Genomic DNA, 16,911 nt, shown 5'->3' on the forward strand with positions numbered 1-16,911 from the left:
CACTACAGTATATACATATTTAGCCACAGATACATGCACACACTGACATATACATATATACCCACATATACATACATACACTCACTGACATATACATATATACCCACAGATACATACACTCACTGACATATACATATATACCCACAGATATATACACTCACTGACATTTACATATATACCCACAGATATATACACTCACTGACATTTACATATATACCCACAGATACATATGTACACACACTGTCACACATACACAGCACTTACAGCTCCCAGGCTTCCCCCTCCTCCTGTAGTCCGGCTGATCCTTTCACAGAGCTATTGAGGACCTTTTGGGTCATGTGATAAGGTCCTTCATCCCTCTCTTTCTGTGCGTACAGGACCTGGCAGGTCCTGCTCTTCTGTCCCTCTCCTTCTGATGTGCAGATGTCCCTCTCCTTCTGAAGAGTACAGTGGCGGGTCCTTCTTCCTCTGCGGGAGGGGGGATGCGGTGGTCGGCTGTCAGTGGCTTACCTAACATGAAGGCAGAGCAGGGCTTTCTAGGGCCCCCTTCTTGCAAGGGCCCTATAGCAGTCGCCTTCCCTGCCTTCATGGTAGCTACGCAACTAGGTGGGAGATAGTAGCACCCCACCAATCATTAATTAAAGCCCCATCCTGAGAATAGGCCAATCATTTTTCCCTTTAAAGGGATTATCCAGGGTTAGAAAAGGTATGGCTTTTTTTTTTCTCCAAAGACAGCACCACCCCTGTTCTCAGGTTGTGTGTGGTATTGCAATTCAGCTCCATTCACTTCAATGCAATGTTGTGTGTGGTATTGCAATTCAGCTCTATTCACTTCAATGTAACTGAGCTGCAATACTACAGCAATACTACACCCATCCTGAGGACAGGGGAGGTGCTGTTTCCAGGAAAAATGTTTTTTCGAATCCTGGAGAACCCCTTTATGTGGGTGCATTTAACATTTAAGCTGAACATCAACAAACCTTTTATTGCGCTTGTCAACGTCCAAATGTAATAGGCCAAACAGTTTGCACACATCATTGATGCAATAGGTCCTACATTCATAAAATTGCAACGGGAACTGTATAGTAGTGGCTCTTACATAAGAAGGTCCCTGATGTGACCCTTCCACGAAATCCACTCATCAAGTACTCATTTAGTATACTATTACAATTGCCTTGAGCTAGATTAATCGAAGCGTTTCCTGAAGGTGGTGTGTGTGTGCGTGTGTGTGTGTGTGTGGGGGGGGGGGGGGGGTGACCCTCTATCATCTACCTTTTCTCTCCCTCTGTGGTTTCGCCAGTTTGGACAAATCTACTTTTTCCTTTTGTTTAACAAAGTCCCTAAAGGAAATCTGATCCCTGGGTGTTCACCTGACCCAAGTGATCGGATGGAATCTGCTGGGGAATCCGAGAGCAAGTATTCAATGTCAGTACAGCGCCACCACAGGAGAAAAGAGGAACTAACGGTAGGTGAGAAGTCTGATCTCATGTCATGTTCTTCGCCTCGTTCACACATCTGTAAAATCTGTCCGATTACGGCCACATTGCCTCCTTTGCAGGTGTAAGGCTGGGTTCACACTACGTTTTTGCATTCCTTTTTTTTATTCATTTTTGCAAAAAAAAAAAAAAAAAAAAAAAAACAGATGGAAAAATGGATGCATTTGTGTGCATCTGTTTTTGCATTGACTTTCATTATAAAAAACCCAAAACGGATCCATTTTTTTAACTAACACAAAAAGACGTAATTGACCTCATTTTTGTGTCCATTAAAGAAAACAGATCTGTTGTGATCAATTTTTTTAATAATGGAAAAACAGATCAAAACGGATGCACACAAATGCATTCGTTTTTCCATCCTTTTTTTTTTATTTTTATGTGCAAAAATGGATAAAAAAATTGGATAGCAAAAACGTAGTGTGAACCCAGCTTAATATGTATATGTTAGGGCTGTGATCTGTGCTGAGAAAAATGCTGGCTGGCCCTAGTGCAGACTGTAACAGCAGCAGGGATCACTATCTATGGGTCCATACATTGTGAGGGTCCACGGCCACAGACCAAGGCCGCTGTGCCTTCACAGTTGTTTGCATTTCCAAGCCACGCCCCCATTTCTTCACCAATAGCCGTGTGATAATGTCAGGATTACCAACAACACTGCGTGGTTATAGAAGAAGAATGGGGGCGTGGCTTCAGCCCTAGGGCAGGTTTACCACCAATGGACCGCCCCCAGTGCACCAAACGCTCTCATTAGCATATCATTACAAATAGAATATTACAAACAATGCAGCAGATCAAGGTAGTGAAGAATCTTTAGTAGTCAGTGTTGCCTGTCCTGTAATAAAATAACAGCAGGTAGGATTCTTCTAACCTGATGTGAGTTTCCCTTTAAGCATTATACCATGTGCCTCACTTCCATGGTCTGCCTGTTGAATATATGGGAGTGCTGTGTACTCTGGAGAGGCTCTTTGGAGCCTCTCTCTGCTTGGTCCTACTTTTTTTTAACTTCATTTATATAGATGTATGTCCCTTTTATAGCAGCAGTGGGCGGCTACCCAGGACAACAATAGGGATCAGAGTCCCAAATCGCAAACTATAAGCAGGTGATCCAGCCTAATCCTCTCTATATTGTCATGTGCAATTATCAGCCAATCATTGGACAGTTACTTACTTCCCATGTCATTGGCTACAATGTCCCACTTAAGCAGTGAATAGGGACGGTTTCCAATAGGAAAGATATGGGGTCTCTTATCAGCATTACTTTATCCCTATGAATTATTAATATTCCTTAGGCTGTGTTCACACTACATTTTTGCAATCCGTTTTCCCGAAAAACTGATGGAAAAAACGGATGCAACTGTGTGCATCCGTTTTTCATTGACATTCATTATAAAATAAAATAAAAAAACGGATCAAAATTGATCCATTTTTTTAGTGTACACAAAAATGTGGTCGACCTCATTTTTGTGTCCGCTAAAAAAACGGATCCGTTTTTATCAGGTTTTTTTTTTATAATGGAAGTCAACGGATGAAAAAATGAATTGCAAAAACGTAGTGTGAACCCAGCCTTATTCTTCACACTAAGGAAGGTAAGAGGGCTAGCTTGCTGATATACACATAGGCAGCAGTCAGAACTAGACCCTGTTCCTGCAAAACCCATAGGCCCCCATGTCAAATGCTGCCCCCCTCCATGGGCACACACACACACATGCCCAATCCCCCCACTCCTATCACTACAGTAATATGAGACAGCAGCGGCACAGCAGGGATTACTTTCTAATGAATCACACTCTTTTCTAGCATGTAAAGAGTGAAACTTTGCAGGTAGATGGAATAAGTTAAAGTCTATGTGGGGTGCTCAGCTAGTGATACATAGTCTTCAACTTCATTATATCTTACAGTAGAAAATAAGCGGCACTCACCACATTTGTAGCAATTCCAAGGTTCCTTTATTGACAAAAACAGCAACACACATTGGTTTTCATTGGCGTCTCACCTGCTGTCATGTTGTTCCCCCACTCCTATCAGTTACTAGGCATATGAATAATCCATGGAAATGCCACAGGCACTCAGGTCATGCTGGGAGTTGTAGTTTTGTAACAGCTGGAGAGATACAGCTTAGGGGATCAATGCAATATGAGTCAGCGGTGTCTCTCCAGCTATTGCAGGACTACAACTCCCAGCATGCCCAGGCTGCCCACAAATGCTGGGAGTTGTAATTGTTTCCAAAAGCCACAGATAAAGGAACGCAAGACAATAATACATCAAAACAATATATATCTATAAATAACCCAAGAATACATTCTGCATGGCAGATCGGGGAATGCCGCTCAGCTCAGTCAGCGAGGAAACAGTTAACTCTTTCATCTGTGCTGTAAGCGGTCACCGTAGAAAACCCGCCGCAGTGTCTTATTGTCATCGGTCCCGTCTCATCCCCCCCATCACAACATATCTGCTGTGGTTTTACATAGGACTGCAGATAAAGCTATGGGCACCACACACTACAAACTCAGCTGTGCTATTCAGCTGTCATGGCAGGAAAACCAGGGCAGATGTAGCAGAGTTAACATTGTCCTTTGTCACAACCTACAGTAATATCACAACTATTTAGTTATGCAAAAGAGGAGCCCGTGGAGCCTCATTGAAGAGTCTCAAATACAGGACTAGCCAGATATCCCTCCGGGAAGGACCCAGCCAAGGGGCAGCTCCTGTTAGAAAACCACCAAAACCACCATATTAAGTGGCCCTATAAGTCAATGTAATGACAAGGGAATAACCAAGGCTAGGTAACCATCCACAGACAGCTGTTTCAGAGTGTTGCCCCTCATCAGTGTGGAGCAGGATTCTGGCTAGGTGGGAGCAATGCCTATACAGCCACAAGAGAAACAGATTGCTGAACTCAGGGAGACCAGCCAAATGACAACACTGCCGGCTGCTAGTGAAAGCGCTCAATACAGTGAAGTCCTAGGTGCATTGCCCCCTGGGAAACATGAATATGCAAAAGAGGAGCCCGTGGAGCCTCATTGAAGAGTCTCAAACACAGGACTAGCCAGATATCCCACCGGGAAGGACCCAGCCAAGGGCCAGCTCCTGTTAGGAAACCACCAAAACCACCACTCCACACTGATGAGGGGCAACCCCCCCGAAACAGCTGTATGTGGATGGTTACCTTGCCTTGGTTAATCCCTTGTCATTACATTGACTTATAGGGCCACTTAATACGGTGGCTTTGGTGGTTTCCTAACAGGAGCTACCCCTTGGCTGGGTCCTTCCCGGTGGGATATCTGGCCAGTCCTGTGTTTTGAGACTCTTCAATGAGGCTCCATGGGCTCCTCTTTTGCATATTCATGTTTTCCAGGGGACAATGCACCTAGGACTTCACTGCATTGAGCGCTTTCACTAGCAGCCGGCAGTGTTGTCGTTTGGCTGGTCTCCCTAAGTTCAGCAATCTGTTTCTCTTACAACTATTTAGTGGCTTTGCCATCGCCCTACATAGGACTGCAGATAAAGCTACATAGGACTGCAGGAGCCTGTACCCCCACCCTACATAGGACTGCAGGAGCCTGTGCCCCCACCCTACATAGGACTGCAGGAGCCCGTGCCCCCACCCCACATAGGACTGCAGGAGCCTGTACCCCCACCCTACATAGGACTGCAGATAAGCTACATAGGACTGCAGGAGCCTGTACCCCCACCCTACATAGGACTGCAGATAAAGCTACATAGGACTGCAGGAGCCTGTACCCCCACCCTACATAGGACTGCAGATAAAGCTACATAGGACTGCAGGAGCCTGTACCCCCACCCTACATAGGACTGCAGGAGCCTGTGCCCCCACCCTAAAGATAAAGCTACATAGGACTGCTGGAGCCTGTGCCCCCACCCTACATAGGACTTCAGATAAAGCTACATAGGACTGCAGGAGCCTGTGCCCCCATCCTACATTGGCCTGCAGATAAAGCTACATAGGACTGCAGGAGCCTGTGCCCCCACCCTACATAGGACTGCATATAAAGCTACATAGGACTGCAGGAGCCTGTGCCCCCACCCCACATAGGACTGCAGATAAAGTTACATAGGACTGCAGGAGCCTGTACCCCCACCCTACATAGGACTGCAGATAAAGTTACATAGGACTGCAGGAGCCTGTACCCCCACCCTACATAGGACTGCAGATAAAGCTACATAGGACTGCAGATAAAGCTACATAGGACTGCAAGAGCCTGTGCCCCCACCCTACATAAGACTGCAGATAAAGCTACATAGGACTGCAGGAGCCTGTGCCCCCATCCTACATTGGCCTGCAGATAAAGCTACATAGGACTGCAGGAGCCTGTGCCCCCACCCTACATAGGACTGCATATAAAGCTACATAGGACTGCAGGAGCCTGTGCCCCCACCCCACATAGGACTGCAGATAAAGTTACATAGGACTGCAGGAGCCTGTACCCCCACCCTACATAGGACTGCAGATAAAGTTACATAGGACTGCAGGAGCCTGTACCCCCACCCTACATAGGACTGCAGATAAAGCTACATAGGACTGCAGATAAAGCTACATAGGACTGCAAGAGCCTGTGCCCCCACCCTACATAAGACTGCAGATAAAGCTACATAGGACTGCAGGAGCCTGTGCCCCCATCCTACATTGGCCTGCAGATAAAGCTACATAGGACTGCAGGAGCCTGTGCCCCATGCCTGAACAGGACAGATGCTGGGCACATCCAGCTCTGCTACATCTGTACTCATTGTGTGCATAGTGCTTGTTGCCATCCTGTAGGGGGTGAGTGTGCCCAGGTTACCCTCCACATATGAGGTGCCACCATCTTATCCCCGATGCCAACCCCAGGATCCCCCTCCAGCCGGAGGATCACGTGAGGGGCGCTCTGTGTTACTTGCGCCAAATTACCCCCCCTCTATCTCGGGCCCGGCTGCCCTCAGACCCCCCGAATAAATACGGATCGGTCCCCCCAAACCTCCTCTTTCAGTCCATGTAGCCATCACCCCGGGTCACCCCCGTTTAATCCGTGAAAATTGCGCCCAAATGGCATGCCTCCCCACCGCTAGGGCTCTGACAGGCAGGGGATGCACTGGTTAATCCGGTCATTTCAGGGTTAACACTGGATAAATCACCGGGGATTTCCGTGCAGATCACTAAAGAGGGGTCCCCGGTAACCGATGCGTGACAAATCCCGCACCTGGGGGGTCCCGGTTCGCAGAAAACGGCGCAGAATTGTGCGGGAAGAAACACAAGTTGCAGGGAAGAGGCGCTGGGAGCTGTTGTTGTTCTCAACGTGGTCCGCTTCATACGTTTAAAAGAGGCGGAGCGGGGGGGACGAGCATCTCATTCACACAGACCGTTGAAAAGATCGCAGCATCCTGCTGGAAAAGGCGCAATGGCACAGCAAGAAGTCGCACCCGCTACCCCCAGCAAGAGAGCCCGAGCGGCCGCGGGGGGAAGCGCCAAGAAGTCCGGTAACAAGAAGAAGAAGAACCAGCCGGGCCGGTACAGCCAACTGGTGGTGGACACCATCCGCAAGCTGGCCGAGAGGAACGGCTCCTCCATGGCCAAGATCTACAGCGAGGCCAAGAAGGTGTCCTGGTTCGACCAGCAGAACGGCCGCACCTACCTGAAGTACTCGGTGAGGGCGCTGGTGCAGAATGACACCCTCCTGCAGGTCAAGGGGATCGGGGCCAACGGATCCTTCCGCCTCAACAAGAAGAAGCTGGAGGGGCTGGCGGTGCCCAAGAGAGCGGCCCCCAAACCGGCAGCCAAGAAGCCGGCGGCCGCCCCCAAGAAGAGCCCCAAGAAGGCCAAGCCCGCCGCCAAGAAGAGCGCCAAGAGTCCGGCAAAGAGCCCCAAGAAGGCGACCCCCAGCCGGGCCAGCAAGAAGGTGAAGAAGGCGGCCAAGCCCAAGGCTCTGCGCGCCAAGAAGGCATAGACTATGGACTGAGCCGTGTACATAGCCCCGGAGACCCCGTACATAGCCCCCTGTCCCCCTGCAGCACTTGTGTGCGGTCCATGACTGACTGTCCACCCTCTTACCCTTAGGAGACTAGGACTGGATCCTGCCGCTTCTTCCTCACTGCATGGCATGCTTTGTTTTCTACCGTTTGTAGAGGTTTTTTTTTTTTTTTTACATATATATATTATTTTTTAATAAAAAGAAAAAATGGTTCATTAAGCGATGTGTAAGTGTTATTCATAGGGGGGAGTGATGGGATGTACAGGGAGCACAACCCCCAGCTTCTATAGGCGTGCTGGGATTTGTAGTGCCACCCTTCTACAGAGGTGTATACACAGCTGAATAGTAGATGAGGTTTATGATGGGTGATTTGTGTATTGTATGTGGTAATATACGATTATACATTGGGGGCAGCAGTAAGGCTCCATCTCTGCTGCCCCCAATGTTGAGGGCTACCCAAGCCGTGCTCGCTGCTCTGAAGTGCTAACACAGCACAGACCAGAGCCTCCCCTGTGTACTGTATAGGGTTCTGCATTATAATAGACAGGACACGGAGGCTGTCAGTAGTGCTGCTATCAGTGCTGGTCCTGCAGAGGCTGCCAGCCTCCTTCCAGTAATGGATCAGCATATACAGTACATGGGGAGAAGGCTGACCAACAGTGGGCACCAGGGCTCAGCAGCCCCAGAGTAGGGGGACAATCACACCTGCTCTGGGACTGTTGCTGCCAGTTCTGCTGTCATTCCCTATGGCGCTACATTCTAGCGAAGGATTTTAATTTCGCTGTGAGAATGTGGCCCCTGCCCCCTTAACCCTCCGCTGCCCACCTGCACACTGGCATGCTTCCCTGACATCCCACTCAGCCAATCAGTGGCTGTGCCATGACAGGGCACTGACATGCTGAGTGGGACCTCAGAGCTGGAGAAGCGGAGGGGTAATGGGCAGGGGAGAGCAGTAGTCACCCAATATTCATGACAAAGGGCGCTCTTTATGATCAGTAGTAGTCAGCCCTCCTGATCCTGCATGTGAAGGGGTTGCAGAACTCATTTAGTCAGGTACCCCTTCAATATGCATCAGTTTTCAGAGCAGGTCCAGGGCTTGTGCAGTCCTGCAGTTCCCAACACAGCCTTTGGGGACTGCTAGTCAATGGAAAACAGGTAGAGTGGTGGAGGTCTCACTGCTAGGACCCCCCAACAATCATGACAATAGGGTCCTGTATCCCCCAAGCAACTGGGCCTGCTCACTGCTGTTCATCTTTAAAGGACAGGTACTTTCTTTTAAAACAGCGCCACCCTATCCTTAGGCTGTGTGTGGTATTACAACTTTCTCCCTGATTTCCAGAGCAAAGCAGTCATTTCTTTTCCCCAAGCCTGGACATTTCAGACAGTCACAGGGGAAATCACTAGCTAAACCGATATATATATATATATATATATAATATATGTTTATTTGCAAGAATAATTTTATTAAAGAATCTAAAATGTGAGTGTTTGAGTGATAGCAGAAAGGGTTGCCAGGGTCCCTCTGCTGCCCCCAGTAGCTGTGTCAGGGACTGCAGGGCTACACAAGCCATGGTCCTATAACAGCACTGGTAATGCGGCCTTCCCTCCTCTCTATTAATCCACATTAGCATCAGAAGAGACATTACCCTGCAGAGCAGCCTGTGTTACCAGTGCTGCAGCACAGCGAGCAGAAATCACCGATAATCGCCACTTACTTCACTGTGCCAGAGGCGGCTCTCCAAGTCTATTGTCTATGGTGCTAATAGGCATTAGACAATACATATTGGGAGGCTCAGTGTCACTAGAGCCGTCTGCAGCAGCATTAATATCTATGTAATGTTTGATGCCTCCCAGATGAAGCACTGCACAATATAATCCCCACATCCGCCTTACATGGTCTCTTATCTGAGTAGAAACCCTGCGGGGAAGGCTGCTCTCTGGTCTGTTTGTAAACCATTCTGTTCTGTGCAGAAGATTTACACATACATAACCAGTGCAGGGAACTACAACCCTCAGCATGCCCTGATCAGCACACAATGGGAGCTGTAGTTATGCAACACGTGTAAAGCTAAACAGATTAGGGGCATTGCTCCATGTAGTTACTCCAGGCCGGGTCACCTTACCTTAAAAGGGAAACTGTCATCACTTTTATGCTGCCTGTACCATGTGCTTCGGGCAGCATGAAGTTTCCTGACAGGTTACCTCTAAGGATACTACTCTATGTGCAGTTCTCTGCACTATCCACAAGCTTAGAGGCTGCACATTATATATATATATACACAGTGGTACCTCAGTTCTCGAACTTAATTGGTTCCGGAAGGCAGTTTGAGAACCGAGCAGTGTCTTCCCATAGGAAATAATGTAAATGTGATTAATTGGTTCCAGCAGCCACCAATAATTACCTACAATCCTCATTTATTACACTGGTAAGTGCTCAGTATAATCACTACAGTACAGAACAGAGCAGCACTATACTGTACAGGACATTATACATAAGAAATGTCCATCAGAACCAGCAATTATAGTACAGTAGTCACCAACTTCTCACCCATCCTTTACTGTATAGAGTCCCCCCCCATCCAAGCACTGTAATGTATGGGAGATGGTGGTGCACTGCCTGTACTACTACTGCACTGTATATGCACTCCAGCAGTCTTATACAGCACTGTACTGTATGTGAAGCCTCACCACTGCTTAACTCGCAACGTACAACCCACCATCCACGCTCGCAAAAACGTTCGAAAAACGTTCGAAAACCGAGCAAAGTTCAAATTCCAAACACTACTTCTGGGTAAATTTTTGTTCGAATACCAAGCGTTCGAAAACCGAGGTATTACTGTATATATATATATATATATATATATATCTGTATCTGTATCACACTTGTCTGTGGCTTGTTTTGTAGGTGCCCATCACAATCATAACAAGCAGAGATCGGTTTTCGTTTTATAAATAAGATATAGTAACTCTATTGGGCTCCACCTGCTATGCTCTTCCTATTTTTTGGAGAACATGTGCAAAAAATAGATTTGCTACTGTTTCCCTGGCTTATACTAGTTTTCTACCCTACACAAAGCCGTGTATAACCCCCCATAACATTCTCACCCTAGATTAAAAAAAAGTCAACCATGTACGAAACAGCTGTGTGACACTCTTGGCATCTAACTGTGCAACAAAGCCAATTCATAGCCGCAGTTGTTGGCTGAACTAGTGCAGCAGCTGACTGGAACTTCCTCCAATGACAGCTGGTACAACCGTCACAACATCTGTTACTTGCAACTAGACAGCACCAACATGGACTCCTACCATCTATAGGACTATATAACAATAGGCTCTAATATACAGAGGTCTTGGCTTCCAACATGGACTCCTCCCATCTATAGGACTATATAACAATAGGCTCTAATATACAGAAGCCTCAGGCACCAACATGGACTCCTCCTATCTATAGGACTATATAACAATAGGCTCTAATATACAGAAGCCTCAGGCACCAACATGGACTCCTACCATCTATAGGACTATATAACAATAGGCTCTAATATACAGAGGTCTCAGGCACCAACATGGACTCCTACCATCTATAGGACTATATAACAATAGGCTCTAATATACAGAGGTCTCAGGCACCAACATGGACTCCAACCATCTATAGGACTATATAACACTAGGCTCTAATATACAGAGGTCTTGGCTTCCAACATGGACTCCTCCCATCTATAGGACTATATAACAATAGGCTCTAATATACAGAAGCCTCAGGCACCAACATGGACTCCTCCTATCTATAGGACTATATAACAATAGGCTCTAATATACAGAAGCCTCAGGCACCAACATGGACTCCTACCATCTATAGGACTATATAACAATAGGCTCTAATATACAGAGGTCTCAGGCACCAACATGGACTCCTACCATCTATAGGACTATATAACAATAGGCTCTAATATACAGAGGTCTCAGGCACCAACATGGACTCCTACCATCTATAGGACTATATAACACTAGGCTCTAATATACAGAGGTCTTGGCTTCCAACATGGACTCCTCCCATCTATAGGACTATATAACAATAGGCTCTAATATACAGAAGCCTCAGGCACCAACATGGACTCCTCCTATCTATAGGACTATATAACAATAGGCTCTAATATACAGAAGCCTCAGGCACCAACATGGACTCCTACCATCTATAGGACTATATAACAATAGGCTCTAATATACAGAGGTCTCAGGCACCAACATGGACTCCTACCATCTATAGGACTATATAACAATAGGCTCTAATATACAGAGGTCTTGGCTTCCAACATGGACTCCTCCCATCTATAGGACTATATAACAATAGGCTCTAATATACAGAAGCCTCAGGCACCAACATGGACTCCTCCCATCTATAGGACTATATAACAATAGGCTCTAATATACAGAAGCCTCAGGCACCAACATGGACTCCTACCATCTATAGGACTATATAACACTAGGCTCTAATATACAGAGGTCTTGGCTTCCAACATGGACTCCTCCCATCTATAGGACTATATAACACTAGGCTCTAATATACAGAAGCCTCAGGCACCAACATGGACTCCTCCCATCTATAGGACTATATAACAATAGGCTCTAATATACAGAAGCCTCAGGCACCAACATGGACTCCTCCCATCTATAGGACTATATAACAATAGGCTCTAATATACAGAAGCCTCAGGCACCAACATGGACTCCTACCATCTATAGGACTATATAACACTAGGCTCTAATATACAGAGGTCTCGGCTTCCAACATGGATTCCTACCATCTATAGGACTATATAACACTAGGCTCTAATATACAGAAGCTTCGGCTACCAACATGGACTCCTACCATCTATAGGACTATATAACACTAGGCTCTAATATACAGAAGTCTCAGGCACCAACATGGACTCCTACCATCTATAGGACTATATAACACTAGGCTCTAATATACAGAGGTCTCGGCTTCCAACATGGACTCCTACCATCTATAGGACTATATAACACTAGGCTCTAATATACAGAGGTCTTGGCTTCCAACACGGACTTCCTCCCATCTATAGGACTATATAACACTAGGCTCTAATATACAGAAGTCTCAGCTACCAACACGGACTTCCTCCCATCTATGGGCTCATGCACACTGAGCAATAGACGAGGAATTGAAGAGGAAAGATTTCCTACCATCTATAGGACTATATAACACTAGGTTCTAATATACAGAAGCTTCGGCTACCAACATGGACTTCTACCATCTATAGGACTATATAACACTAGGCTCTAATATACAGAAGTCTCAGCTACCAACATGGACTCCTCCCATCTATGGGCTCATGCACACTGAGCAATAGACGAGGAATTGAAGAGGAAAGATTTCTTCTTAAAAATTCCTCTTCTATTCTGCTCTGGCACAATAGAGGTGAATTTGAGCAGAATTTGAGCCAGAATTAGAAATCAAGCCCCATTGACTTCTATAGGATTCCTCTAGCAGAATCCACCCTAAGTAGTGACATGTTACTTCTTTGGGCAGAAAGCAGAGCTGCGGCAGAAAATTCTGCTCACAAATTCTTCAGTGTGAACAGCAGAGCGGAAATCCCATTAAACAAAATGGGACATTGCTCTGTTCATATTTTACGGGAGGAATTTCAAGCAGAATTTAAGAGTGGATTCCTCTTCAATTCCTCGCCTTTTGCTTAGTGTGCATGAGCCCTTTGGGAATATTTAATACTAGGCTCTAGTATACAGAAGTCTCGGGCATCAACATAGATATTTCCATAGATGGTAGGAGTCCATGTTGGTGCCCGAGACCTTTGTATATAAGAGTTAGTGTTAGATATTCCCTTAAAAGTTAGGAGTCCAACACTAACTCACATACAGACGTCTTGGGCACCAACATGGACTCCTACCATCTATGGGAGTATTTAATATTAGGCTCTAGTATACAGAAGTCTTGGGCACCAACATGGAATCCTACCTTCTATGGGAATATCTAACACTAGCTCTTATATACAGAGGTCTCAGGCACCAACATGGACTCTTAACATGGGAATATCCAACACTAGCTCTAATATACAGTTGTCCTGGGCATCACCATAAACTCATAGCCTAAAGGGACATCTAACATACATAGGGGATGTGCATCACCATGAGATCTGTGTAGGGGAAAGTCCAGGGTACCACCATGGGGTCAGTGTTAGCCACAGACTACAGGGGCTGGTCTCTTGTATTACTCCACATGTATCCCAGTAACTCAGACTCCTCAGGTTTCAGTTTAAAACAGGGGGAAGTAGTTTATTGACACATTAAATAGAAAAAGACATTGTCCGATATATAAAGAAACAATATTGCACACTAAGAATTAAAGTGCTTCTAAAAATGACTCAAGACAATCTTAACATACAGAAGAGAACAGAAATTATATTCACTTCTTTCACCACTCTTTTTATTGACCAAGTAGCCGGGCCCTTAACAAGACACCGCGAGAGCACCAGAGGATAGACAGCATTAGGTTTCATGTAGGACACAGAATGGTGGTGATGGAGGCCCCGGCTGGATCTACATTATGGCAGGAGGCAGACAGTGACTCTACCTACCCGGCTATGTGCTCCACTACACTTAAAGGGACTGTACTATCAGGCCTGGGCTGAAGCACTGGAGGCGGGCTGACCCAACCCCAATGGAAACCCCCTGTTCCTCTATAATACAGCTCCATTGATTCTAATGGAGCAGTGTCATAGAGGGGCTAGGGTTTCCTCCCACTAAGGGTGGGTCAGCCCGCCTCCAGTGCTTCCGCCCAGGCCTGATGGTACAGTCCCTTTAAAGGGGTTTTCCGGGATGAGATAAATAACTGCTTTCGCGACACATATCCTCAGTTTGTTGTGTGGTATTGCACCTCAGTTTCATTGAAGTGAAAGTTTGGACAGGGGTGGCGCTGTGTTATTTGTACGGAAGCAGCCATGTTTTTCTAATGCCAGATAACACCCTTAAGTGCCAGACACATAAAAGTTGAAGCCGGTGATAAATTAGGGCTGACACTAAACAGTCCCAAGGACAAGACAACCTTAATCCGCCCCCCCCCCCCCCCCCCCCCCGCAAAAAAAAAATATCCACCCCTTAAGTACTATATAAGGCTGGGTTCACTTTGGTGCGGCAAGTGACAACATTTGCACCAAAAAAGGGGTTTTATACGTTGTATGCTACTATAGGTTATTCCGAGCAACCATATATGACCCCCCCAGCCACAACTGACATCTCTTTCCAGCTGTAAATCCAACCCCAGCTTACACATATAGAAGAAAATGGGCGCCAGGTCAAACAAAGGGAAAGCTGTAAAAGTGCCAAAACAGGGGTGAGTGCTATTTGGTATAAGATTCATAGGAGCCTCTTTCATGTGCACAGTAGGTAGCTCACCAATACACTAATAGAAGGGATAATGGGTCAGGATTTTTAGCATAAAATAAGTGTTCTTTGTTTTAGTTTATTTTCAATAAAGTGCAAGAATTCATCCAAGAGGAACAAACAATAAATATTCTACACAACAAAGACGCCTTTAATACTGGCACAAATAGAGAATATACATGGATTAAGCCAAGAATGGACACATGTTGGGCCAGATGTCTCATGGACCTGGACTACCATGTGTTCACCATCACTCCTATGGCCTTTAGGAGCCTTAATCTTCCCAAAATTGTCACTGTACTTACATTTTTGAACTGATCCTGTTACAGCCTTTTATGCTCCAGAGCTGCACTCTCTATTCTGCAGATGTAGTCACTGTGTGTACAATTTTTATATACTCCACATTTTGTATACTCCCATTTTATATACTCCACAGCTGCATTCACAAGTCTGCTGGTTGTTTGGGGGAAACAGTCAAACTCTTAAGACAGTCTCTAATAGCTTAGCTGTGTTCTTATAATGCAGGGGGTGCTTTTCCCTATATTAGATGACTGTATGGAGCCTGGTGTACAGTGTACACATCCCCACCACCAGAGAACGCTGTGTACAGACACTGATCCAGCAGGAAATGCAGCTTTAGGAGACAGGACATAATGGAGCTCAGGATCAGTACATTACAAGTAATTAGAAAGTGACTCCGCTTTTGGTAGATTGTATGTATATCCTGTAATATGGAGTTCAGAGGTGCCATTTTTTGCTTGTGGGAAAAGTGACACCCGAGTATTAACAGCAGTATATGTAATCCAAAGCAGACATATACTGTATTGCCATATGCTGCTGTACACAGGCAGTGTCACACCAACAAAACATTAAAGTGCTTGAAGAAAACTGGATTAGACCATTATTCTATATATCTAAGCCTTGCTGCTGGTCAGAGGTAAGTGACAGCAGTCTATCTGCCAGCATTCACCACTAGGGGGAGCTAGGTGCATACTGATCTGTTATCAAATATCCCAATATACTTAGAAGGGTCTGAGTATTCACACCATAAGGAAAGAGTGCATTGCCTCATTGCTCTGTCCTGTGACAGCCATATAATGTAAGTCTATGGGACTTCCTTGCTCTCAGACACAGAGGGAAGAGGTGCACAGTAGTGTTCCATCATGGTCTGAACACTCCTAGACTGATAGAATAATTTCACATATCTGTGACATGTCAAAAGTTTTTTTTACACTTCATGTGACAGCGGTGACTCCGGTGACAGTCTCAACTAATATTGTAAGTGCCCCCTAGTGGTGACTGCAGGTAGGAGATCTGGAGTTCTGAACTAGAAAAACAGCTTAATACCAGTATAAGGCTATGTTCACACTACGCAGGTTCTGCAGAAATCACGGCCGTTGTTACAACGGCCGTGATTTCTGAGGTACTTACATAGTGCTGCAGGATGAGGGAATCCTGGCAGGAGTGTATACACTGCGGCTGGGATCCCTAGTGGTGCCGCAAGAAACTGACATATCAGTTTTCTGTGGCCGCTATTCACTGAATAGCGGCCACAGAAAACTCTGTCAAGTGCACAGTATGGAGCGAGCGGCTCCAGCTGTATGCTCCATTGTGTGCAGTGGGGAGTTCTGATGCGGGTGCGCACAAATGTGCCCGCATCAGAACTCAGCAGGGCTAAAGATCATCCGGCCGATACGGGATGATCTTTTCTGAGACCGGCTGTTCTCTTACTATGTGTGACCATAGCCTAAAGATACATTGAGAAAAACAGTATAAAATGTTACAGGTTACGTTTCTGTGGACAAAAAAATTCAGCTTTGCAATCCGCTATCACTGAAACCTGATTATAGGATCACAGCCAGGTTTTTAATTTCAATTATTAAAGCCAAAGCCAGGAACAGACCATGAGTGCATTCCTGGCTTAGTTTTCACTGATTGCAATTTAAAAAATGAACGCTTCATTAAGGCTAGGTTCACACTGCGTTTTCAGCATCCGTTTAACGGATCCGTTTTTTTAACGTCCAGAAAAATAG

General features: G+C 45.9%; 1 protein-coding gene across 1 annotated transcript; it reads left to right on the forward strand.

Annotated features, from left to right (window-relative positions):
- Nucleotides 1-6,826: 6,826 nt before the first annotated feature.
- Nucleotides 6,827-7,678, forward strand: LOC138789884 (histone H1.10-like). Its single transcript, XM_069968742.1, has one exon. It carries the CDS (start codon nt 6,890-6,892, stop codon nt 7,433-7,435), a length of 546 nt encoding a protein of 181 aa, XP_069824843.1. The 5' UTR covers nt 6,827-6,889; the 3' UTR covers nt 7,436-7,678.
- Nucleotides 7,679-16,911: the final 9,233 nt, after the last annotated feature.

This window comes from Dendropsophus ebraccatus, chromosome 4 (assembly GCF_027789765.1).
Source record: "Dendropsophus ebraccatus isolate aDenEbr1 chromosome 4, aDenEbr1.pat, whole genome shotgun sequence".
Taxonomy (NCBI): domain Eukaryota; kingdom Metazoa; phylum Chordata; class Amphibia; order Anura; family Hylidae; genus Dendropsophus; species Dendropsophus ebraccatus.

What these genes read in the sequence shown, in the direction of transcription:
- LOC138789884 (XM_069968742.1), top strand. Translation starts at nt 6,890, where the DNA reads ATGGCACAGCAAGAAGTCGCACCCGCTACCCCCAGCAAGAGAGCCCGA.